The 10,639-nt window shown below is 47.0% G+C and overlaps 1 protein-coding gene across 1 annotated transcript; it reads left to right on the top strand.

The window, feature by feature from the left end:
- The first annotated feature begins 1,264 nt into the window (after positions 1 to 1,264).
- On the top strand, positions 1,265 to 10,454 carry P2RY10 (P2Y receptor family member 10). The gene is made up of 2 exons (XM_068696968.1): positions 1,265 to 1,824; positions 7,190 to 10,454. The coding sequence occupies exon 2, from the start codon at positions 7,192 to 7,194 to the stop codon at positions 8,206 to 8,208; it is 1,017 nt and encodes a 338-aa protein (XP_068553069.1). The 5' UTR covers positions 1,265 to 1,824; positions 7,190 to 7,191; the 3' UTR covers positions 8,209 to 10,454.
- Positions 10,455 to 10,639: the final 185 nt, after the last annotated feature.

The raw sequence follows: 10,639 nt of genomic DNA, 5'->3' as shown, positions 1-10,639 counted from the left end.
CCCTGTTTACAGATGGGTAAACTCAAGCATGAAGAAATTCGGCAGAACTATTCTGCAGGTGCTGTGATTTGCGCCTTTAAATCTGTCCTCTTACCAGGCTTTTTGTATAACCGTCCGCACTAAACTTAGAACAATCTGTGTGTGTAGGCATAGGGCAGCAGCAGTGGCTGCCCCTATTTTGTAAGCAGAGCTGTTCACAAGCATGCAGTGCATTGTGACCAGGTTTTGTATCTTTAGGGCTTACTTTCGCAACTCGTCAATGCATTTCCCATACCAACATGGACAAGTTCAGCTATGGGTAACTTCATCTCTCCTTTTTCCAAAGAATATGGCTTTTGCTCAAATTGATCAAGCCCATCAGTGGCAACCGAATGAGGGGTGAAAGAGTTACATGCAGAAGCTCCTGCAGACCACAGAACATCTGCAGAAGAGAAAATATTTGTTTTCATAAATGTTACTCAGGTCAATCACTGACCTATTTCTGAATTACTGTTCCCAAGTAAGGTTCTGCTTAGCTTGCTGTGCTACTGTTAGGTGACTGAATGCAAAAGACAGCTCTGAGACTGGATAAATTCCAGTAAATACGTTCCCACTGCTGACGAACAACTTAAAAATCAGCTAAACAGGATGTACTGATAAACACTGCAATATCGGCCAAAAGCTCACTATTGCTTTTCATGAAGCCCTTTTAAAAAGTTTTAAAATAAACACCTGACAATCTCCCAACTTCTAGCAAGTTCCTTTGACAATTCATGGAAGCGGGGCAGCCTATAAAGCACAGCAATGCATTTTAAGGGGTGTTCATTGTGGGTCATTCTTGTTTGATTAGAGCCATTAGGTTTTGATCCTTTGATGCCCAGAGGGCCACAGTAGTGGTAATGAAAAATGAAATTGAAAAGTCCTGTTAGAGAATTTATTGCCCATGCTGGACTCCAAGGCATGGCCCACAAACCAAAGGGCTTGCTAGGGGCTGGTCCCATTTTTTCCTGCTCCTTTTGGAGAGGACCAAGCAGGGGGCTGGTGGGTTTTTGAAAATCTAGACCCCCTCTAAGGGGTGAGGTCCGAGCCTCACTAAAGTGTTTAACCCCTAGATGAAGCCAGCCTTAACCCCATGGCTTGAAACATTTTAAGAAGTGCCACCATTTGACATTGCTGGCAGCAGCCCCAGCATCTGTAATCTGAGCAGCCGGCGTATTAAGTGCAGGAGAAATGTCAAGCAAGGCTCAGAAGAGCGCTATAAAAAGCCATTGGGAAGTTGGACTCCACTGGCAGCAGGAGTTAGCAGGTGGTGCGAGAGAGCAACCACCAGCGGAGGCTCACACCCAGCGATGCGTGTGCGCAGCCCCTGGGTCGGGAGGCGAGGGCAAAGCTGAGAGCAGAAACCTTTGAGGCTTTCCGTGGTTAGCCTGGAGTCGTGCTTGGAGGGAGGAAGGGTGCAGAGCAGGGCGGCTGGCAGAGGAGGAAGGGGAGCCCTGCACGGCTCCACTCGGGACCCTTTCCTGCAGAAAACCAAGGGAGCTGAGCCGTCCTGGTGGAGCAGCAGCAGACAAAACCCCAGGGGTGAAGACACACGGACCTGATTTCGGCACAACATCGTGTGCGCCTGCCCGGGGCTCGGCTCGGCGGGGCTGGGAGTGTGGGCAAGCAAATCCCACCCAAGCAGAGACGTGTGCCAGTGGGCGCAGTCAGGGCAGCACCTTGCAGCACCCAGCGATGTCATGCAGGCTTCCACGCTGCTGTAAACAAGGCTGGTGCCGAGCTGTCAAGCCAGCACACTTCCTCCTGCCTGCAGGGCTGCACTCCGCTGGGGTTCTGCCCGACAAGGTAAGGCTGATTTTAAGCTCTCTTTTTCTGATCTAGAACAATAATGAGCCTTTGCTGCCTCCTGTGAACGTGTTGCCCTTCTTGGGCTTTCCCTTAGGGCTTAGGAGCCAGGAGGAGATCTGTGGAGCTTTGTATCTCGAAACAGCAGATCTCCTCGCGTGCCAATCCTCTGTGTGAACACATGGAGGAGTGAAAACAGCGGCTGCATGAAGTTGCTGTCACTAGATGAAGCAAAATGTTATAGCGTGGGCAATTACTGGTTCTCTGACTGTTCTCCAGTGTCACTGTAGGCACAGATTCCTTCTTTTTCATGATTCCTCAGAGGATATCTATATCCTCTATCTATATCCTCTATCTATATCCTCTATCCTATCTATCTTGCTCTCTGTAAGTACATTAAAGGAGGCTGTAGCGAGGTGGGGGTTGGTCTGTTCTCCCATGTGCCTGGTGACAGAACGAGGGGGAACGGGCTAAAGTTGCACCAGGGATGTTTTAGGTTGGATGTTAGGAAGAACTTCTTTACCGAGAGGGTTGTAAGGCACTGGAATGGGCTGCCCGGGGAAGTGGTGGAGTCACCATCCCTGGAGGTCTTTAAAAGACGTTTAGATGTTGAGCTTAGGGATATGGTTTAGTGGAGGGCTTGTTAGTGTTAGGTCAGAGGTCGGACTCAATGATCTTGGGGTCTCTTCCAACCTAGACAATTCTGTGATTCTGTGATATCCTTTACTTCAAAATCATATTTGACAGCAAGACTTAATTGTTAGTTAAAAGTAAGATTTACTTTAAGGAAATCATACTTAACAGGCAAGTAAACAACTGCACTGTTGCAAATCTTTTTTTTTTTTTTTTTCTTCTAACAGCAATTTATATTGCCACCAAAAACAAACAAATAAATAATTTACATGCTGCCTTGTGCCATCCGCTCTGCTCTTTGACGGTTGCAATAGTGGGACATTACTGTTTGAGTCAGTATGACAATATAAGAAGGTGGCTTGGATGTGGTTTTGTTCTCAAGAGTCCTGAGACAGATTCGAATTGTAATTCAGGCTGCAGTCACTGGCTAAAACATAGCTTACTTCATCGACTGACGCTTTTAAACCATATTTTGTAAAAGGTGGTTTACCGGTGGGATAGCATGCACCCGCACTCGCAGCTCAGCTCTGAAGGGAGCACAGCAAAACAGCTCAGAGGCACGGCAGTTATAGACAAAATCCAGCTTGGGTAGACCCTAAGTCTAAGATTTCTTAAAGCAAATCAGAAGGGAATAGCACCGAGGGTGAGTCAGTGCCAAAACCACCCTGCCACAGGGTTGCGTAGGAGAGGAGCTCATCTGGAACCCTGGGCTGTGTGAAATAAGAGCGCTGCTCAACAGCAGGTTTTCCGCTGTCAGGTTATGTGTCAATGGGAGCCCTGGGACTGGTGCAAGCATCAGCAGCCCAGGGAGCAGCATCCGTGCTGCTGGTCCATGCGTGGGACAGCCCTTATCCCCATCTCTGACCCAGCTGCCAGCCTCCTGCCATCGGGGCATGCCCGGCTTCTTCAGCTGCCAGGGCTGCAGAAGTGAGAATCGAAATGAAACGAAACATCGAAACGAAAACATCGCAGCAGATCACGCAACCCAGATCTGCCTTTTTTTTTTTTTTTTTTTTTTTTTTTCTGTGGAAGGAGAAAAACAGAAAAAGTACCCATAACTGTAGAACTTTCCACTTCTGACTTCAGAGGTTTCAGATTGAAGCGTGAGTGCAAAAGCCTGAGATATTCACAGCCATACAACGAGGGCAGAGTTCAGAAGCATTTATGTCTTAAACAAATCAACCAGCCTGCTGGTGGAGGCACCAGGAAGACACAGGACTCTGCAATGACATTCCTGTGTTTCTCATTTCTATCAAGATGATCATCTTTTTTCCTGGAAATGCCTTGTTTGGTTTCCAAACATCCAGCTACAAGTAATTATGTGCATGCTTAATTCATTCCTTATTGCAACAGCCTCAGAAGTACAGACTCTGATTTAAGTGTACAAAACTGTAGTTAGGTAATACTGTATTTATTTACTACCATTTTTTAAATTGTATATTCTGAATACAATATTACATTATGAGCTGTCTCTCTGCAGCATGTAAACAAGAACAATAATGATAAAGAATTTAATGATAAAATGTGATTGAGGATTTCAGCCTTATACCTGTGCTGTACATACATCATGCAGCAAATACCTTCGCTTTCTTAACAGCTTTGCAGGTAGAAAGTCTGGTTTCAGACATTCAGTGGCATCTCTGTGTGCCTGCTTTTGTGCTCAGACGGGAAGATAAGGGGGACAGGGCAGGACTTATCTCCCATCTGAACAAGTGGGAGGAAGCGCAGCCATACGGCCATTTTATGGTCCTCTGTGCATGTGCCTGGATGCAATTTAGTTAAAGGGAAGGATTAATGTCATTATATTTTTATGACTTTGTAATGAAGTCACCATTCTCAGAAAGCACCCTGTGCTGATGAGCAGCAGACATCGCCCATGCGTATATTAATTGCATTAATGCTTCTGCACTCAGCCAGGTCACCCTGCTCAGCCCACTTCATAAATGGCCTGACCCAGGGGTCGCTGAAGGCACAGGAGAGGCTTTTACTGGCTCCATGGGCCCTGCTTAATGGCCAAACATCCCCTGCCCACAAGTCACTGGGTTATATTTGCTCGGGGTGGTGGGGCTCAGACATCCCCTGCCTTTCCATGGGGTGGCTTCTGTAACCGTTTGGCTTCAGGGCTTCAAAGCAGCCTGCTGTGGTCTCCAGCTTCTCAGAACCCTCTTCCATGTAAGCACCAGCAATACGAGGCCTATTCCTGGGAGTGTTTTTTCACTAATATCAGCAACACACGAGTTTTTCGGTTTGAGATCACCCCAGAAGATAGCAGCACAAAGTCGTGAGAACGTGGCCACACCACCAACGCCTCCAGCCCCAGCCCCTTCATCTCTCCCTCAGGGGGTAGAAAGCTGGAGAAAAAATTTGGAAAGCTTAAAAGAGGAGGCCACAGGAGTAAACTCTTGATTAACTCTGACACCTTGTGGACAATTAGCAGATGAAGATGAAGCCAGAGGGGGAATGTCTCCATGCCATGGACTTCCCTGTGGGCTCAGGCATGCTGTAGTCTTTGCGGCTCAGGCTTGTGCTCATCTGCAGGCCTGGGTGCAGTTATCTGCCATCAGAACAAAGGCTGAGTGATGAGGTCAAGTGTGTGCACACAGCATCAGCCTCACCAGCCTCAGCAGGTACTTCCTGGACATGTACGTTGACCCTAAAGATCTCCATTCAGAGCCCAGTTTGAGTCAGCAGCCTGAGCCTGATTATTCTGAGAGCTGATGGTGCAGTCTTGTCCTGACTTGTCACATGAAACGTAAAAAAGGACGAATGTATTTGGGAACCTCTACAGGCGAAGTTATGACTCAGTTGAAGTCAGGCTCACTGAAGAACATGTGTCTGCTGGCCAGCATTTGAATATGAGCATGCCCTTAAAATGGAAACTTTTGCAAATGCACCTAGCCCTCTGTGGTGTCAATGGTCAGCTGGTGCTTGTGCTTTGGAGGACAGGACAGGCAGCCTAACCTTGTCATCCAGAGGAATCCAGGCAGCTAGGAACTTTGAAAGTGACTGCTTAATGCCCTCTTGGCAGGTGGGAGATCACCTGAAGGGAGAGAAGTTGGGTGTAGCGAGCAGTGATCTCACCAGAGGCAGGGGCAGCAGGCAGAGTGTCCAGCTAGAGCTGCAGATGGACCAGAAGGAAAGGGATCTCAGACCTCCAGAGCTCTAGAAATTCACAGCCCTCCCAAGAAACGGGATGTAACCCACATTTACTGCTCTGAGAAGCAATGCTCTGAGAGAACACCACAGTGCTCATCTCCTGCCCCATCCACTCATGGGTGCGTCTCAGCCCTCTGAGAAGCACCAGAAAGGGGAGTGGGAGGCCCCCAGCTTTGCTTCTCAGACTGGTGGAGATAAAGCCACAGGCCAGACGCATCTTTCCCCCTCCTTCTCAGAGTCCTTTTAGTCCTCTTACCTCCTCATGGACATGTCCTGGCCTTGTGATAGGGGCAAGGCTGTGGTGTCCTGGGCTGGGGGCAGCTGGGGACATCCCACTGCAGGGCAGGGCATCTCATCCCAGAGCCACCTCGGGATGAGGGTTACTGGGAGTGAATTACAGACTGGAGAGATTGCCTGAGAGGGACAAGGCACCTGGGAGGTGTGCCCTGGGATGACTTAGTGCACTCGTGCTGTCTTGCTGAAGGAGACAAAAAGAAAAGGAAGAAAGTTGTCGGCAGTGCCTGTTTGGAAAGCCTGCAGATGCTGACATTAAGCGGTGGCCCTGCTCACCATCAGCATGTCAGCCAGAGCCACCTGCAGCAAGGCTGGCCTTTGTCCCCTGCTGGGACCTTGCCACATCTAGGAGTTTTGGGGGCCTGAATTAAAACACTTCCACAGCAGACTCAAACAGTGTCTGTAGAAGCAGCCAAGTTCAGGTGCTGCTGTGATGAACAAGCTGAGAACAAAAAGCTTTTTGTGTTCTTTGTCATTTGAGGGCTCTAACTTCTTCCCTCTCTCTCCCTCTCTTCATAACATGAAGAAAAGAACCATTAGTAGCAGGGCTGAGTTACTAATATCTACCTACAGAGACACTTTTTCTGGCAAATGCCCCTTACAAGTGGGGCTGTAAGGAAATGAGTCAGAAGCAGTGAATCAGTGTCTGCAGTACCACATGAAATAGGAAGCTGATATACAGTTTTAAACATCTTATGAGACATAGAAGGAAATCACTATACTAAGAATTGTAACCCTACGGGGAAATACCCTATAAAACAGAACGCCTGCTTGTGTTGCCTTCCTGAAGAGAAGTCCCAGCTAAAAAAGCTGGCAAAAGAGAGATGGCCTAGATTGTGGCACATCTCTGCTCACCTGAACTAAAGAAGAGCCAGAAATCAGAAGTAGCTAAGAATGAAACTATTTGGTAAGAAAAAGTGTCAGTCTGAGGCTGGTGAGAAATGGAATTTGGTGATCGGATTAGGTCTCTGTGTGGCAGCACACTTCAGGAGCAGCAGCTGCATTCATACCTGTCAAACTTTTCAGGCCTGCTATCCTTTCCCACAAGGAATTTGGAGAGCATGGCAAGGGGACTGACAGCATGGGGACAGCCCCACCTCCTCTGCACGAACAAGAGGAGACCTCTGAGGGGGCAGCTTTGAAGAAGATAGCAGGATGTTTCACAGGGGACATTTCTGAGCCTCTGCTTCATACTGAATAGTCAAATCGGAAACGGAAACGTGAGTAGTGACAACTTTTGCATTGCCTTTGCTGTTACAGCTCTCATTTTTGTTCTCTACAGGAATGACCCACACTCCATTTACTGCGCCAAATGTTTCCAGCAGCCCCAACATGACGCAGAGCAACTGGACCTGCTCTGATTCCAATGTAACGTACAAATCCACCCTGTACGCAGCCACCTACACCATGATCTTCATCCCCGGCCTGCTGGCCAACAGCGCTGCCCTGTGGGTCCTGTGCCGCTTCATCAGCAAGAAGAGCAAAGCCGTCATCTTCATGATCAACCTGGCCGTGGCCGACCTGGCCCACGTCCTCTCGCTGCCGCTGCGAATATACTATTACATCAACCGCATGTGGCCTTTTGGGAAATTCCTTTGCTTACTGTGCTTCTATCTAAAGTACCTCAACATGTACGCCAGCATTTGCTTCCTCACCTGCATCAGCATCCAGCGGTACTTTTTCCTGTACCAGCCGTTCAGAGCCAAGGACTGGAAGCGGCGCTACGACGTAGCCATCAGCGCGGCCGTCTGGCTCTTCGTGGGGGCGGCGTGCTCTCCGTTCCCCATCATGCGGAGCTACGTAAACAACTCCGAAACCTGCTTTGCGGACCTCGAGGTCCGACAGATTCAAAGCAATGTGGCCACTGTGGCGATGACGGTCACAGCGGAGCTCTTTGGGTTCATTGGCCCCCTCATCATTATTTTGTTCTGTACTTGGAAAACAAAGGACTCTCTTCGGGACTTCCAGATACCACTGCAAAACAACAACGAGAGGCGGAAAGCTTTAAGGATGGTTTCCATGTGTGCCATTGTGTTCTTTGTGTGTTTTGCACCGTATCACATCAACTTCTTTTTCTACATGATGGTGAAAGAGAACGTTATCACAGATTGCCTCCTGCGTAGCATCACGCTCCACACCCAACCCTTTTGCTTAGCTCTTGCAAGCCTGGACTGCTGTTTGGATCCAATCCTGTATTTTTTTATGACTTCAGAGTTTCAGGACCAGATATCAAGACATAGCAGCATGGTCATCAGGAGTCGGCTCATGAGCAAAGAGAGTGCCTCATCAATTAAGGAATGAAAGGAAAGACAGCTTAAAGCAATTAAGATATTTCATCTGAAATCCAGGACTGTTCTGTGATACTCAATTACCAGCTCCAGTGCCAAAATCCTGCATGTGTGTTTAGGGGAGTTCTGTGGCAGTGGAAATCTTTTGATACATACAAGATAAAACTTTAAGACCAATGTGTTGGAAGGCGATGAGTGACCCAACGGGTGTGACCGCACCTATCACTGTGGTGCCCATGCCTGACCTAGCAGGACCAGAAAACCTACAGAAGGGAGTGACAAAGACTTTGCTGGGAAATGGTGGAAAAATACAAGGAACTTTTTTTTTTTTTTTTCCCCATTTCTCCAACTCTAACTCCAACTTTGCTGACTCTATGGTCAAACCAAAGACAGTCACTCATCCATACAGCGACATCTGTTGAAATATCTTCTCTGCTAAAAATGCACAATGCATGCAAGAATGTGAAGGTGGCCAGTAGTTAAAAATGGCAGTTTTGGTCTCCCCACTCAGGGATGCAGACAAATGAAGGGTGGCTGTTTGCTTCGGCCCGGCAGCCCCAGATTGCTGCTGCCTGCTCCTGGCTTGTAGTGAAGTCCACTGGTCACCGTGCTTACCTCTGCTTTGCTCTTTCCCACTCTTGTCCATCAATTCCTCCTCCTCACCCAGCTCTAAGTTGCTCCTTAATTACGGACACATCCTGTACCTTACACCTACAGCTGGTACTGCAGTGGGGGGCTACCCTCTACAAGTTCTCCTGATGGCTCCTCAAACACTCTGTAGAGTGGGACTTTTCCTTGCTCCAAGTGACCGTCTTCCCCTCCAAGCTGTCCCCATCAGCAAGGGGGGCTTCAGCACCCAGCCTTCACCTTCAGACCCCAAGGAGCAGCACTGCCACTACCATGGGCTGTGTGCAGCCAGACTCAGCATCAGTTCCCGTTAGATTTGTTGCCCCCAGTGGTACCATCTAGGTCCTCGCCTTTTGGGTATGTGGCTTCTTCAGCCCAGAGGTACCTGCGATGGAACCATGCTGTGAAAGCTCTTCTCAGTGGCTTCCACCGACGCATCTTTTAAAAGAGAAAGGTGCCCTTGCCGAGGTGGCTTCACTAGGAGAGCAAAGGCTAACTTCTTCAGCAAATTGTTTGCTGTGATTTTTCCCATCAGCTCCTCTGCTGATCTTAATGTTTACATTTTCATCAGCTATAAAGATGTTAAAAGCAGTGACAAGAAACGATGTCATTTACCCCTTATTTTAATAAGTGGGTCAAATTCACCCACTTTGTATAACTTCAAGGGTTTCCTCATGATATCTAGAGACGCACAGGCAACTGATTTATTCCCTTTGAAACTGGTGACTTTCCAAAGCAAGCGTGTAAAATTCTCAGTAAGCACCAGTGGCAGCATCTTATATGTCAGTACAAAATAGAAAAAATACCAGAAACACTTGCTGGATATATTTGAAATCTTACTACTCAATTCCACCTAATTAAATTTTGACTTGATCAAATTTTTTTTGAACATTGCTGGTTTTTAATTGACTGTTTCACAGTAAAGTGGGAAAAAGCAAACAGGTTTAGAAATCCATAATGCTGGACTTCCTCGAAATGGCAGTAAAAACCTATTAATTAAATACAATAAGCTATTAGAATTCTCCTCCCATTTGTGAAACGATAATTATGGTCTACAGTATGATGAACTTAATCTTACATGTAGATAAGTGAGAATACCAAAACATGCCAATCTGAAGGAAGTACCTTTCATGAAGAGAGTATTATGGCAGGCTTCTCTAGTTTTCTGATGAGAAAGCTGCAGGATAAGCAAACAGTCCCTCTGCTGTTGAAGTCAATGGAAATATTTTCACCAATTTAACTGGCAGTGATTATGGCAATGATATACATTCACATTTACATGTTGCAAGTGGTCTGTCAAAAAATGTGAGCAAGGGTTGACTCAGGAACACAGTCAAGCATGCATAATAAAGTTTTTGTCAAGGTAACAATTGTCTCATAAGCTAGGCACTGCACAATGTCATCAATGAAGGAGATTTTACTTGCAACTGTTGTTTTGAAGATGCTTGTAGGCTTTGATCAGCTAGCACGTGACTGGGAGGTGTTTACTGTGATTTCACTCTCATGCTATTCATCTCCATTTATCAGGTGAAAAAAAGTTGAAGTCACTGTTATGGCACCTGTGTAGCCTGTCCTACATTGTTCTTTCCCAAAACTGATGCTTAAAAAATAAACGTGTTTTTGCAAGTGTAAGCTGAGTTTCATAGTTGTCACACCTACAGAACAGAATGGGATCGCTTCCTCCTTCCCATGGATCAGAGTTCACGTGGGGCAGTGCATTGATTACTAGCAACTTTTGTTATTCTTAAATACAAAACAGAATGGTGTTCCCCCCTTGACTGTGGTTAATTATTATTGTTATTTTTAATTACACTTAC

Source organism: Anas acuta, chromosome 13, assembly GCF_963932015.1.
Source record: "Anas acuta chromosome 13, bAnaAcu1.1, whole genome shotgun sequence".
NCBI classification, from domain to species: Eukaryota; Metazoa; Chordata; class Aves; order Anseriformes; family Anatidae; genus Anas; species Anas acuta.
Note: the sequence above shows the minus strand (reverse complement) of the source record. Positions and strands in the feature narration are given on the sequence as shown.

What these genes read in the sequence shown, in the direction of transcription:
- P2RY10 (XM_068696968.1), top strand. Translation starts at nt 7,192, where the DNA reads ATGACCCACACTCCATTTACTGCGCCAAATGTTTCCAGCAGCCCCAAC.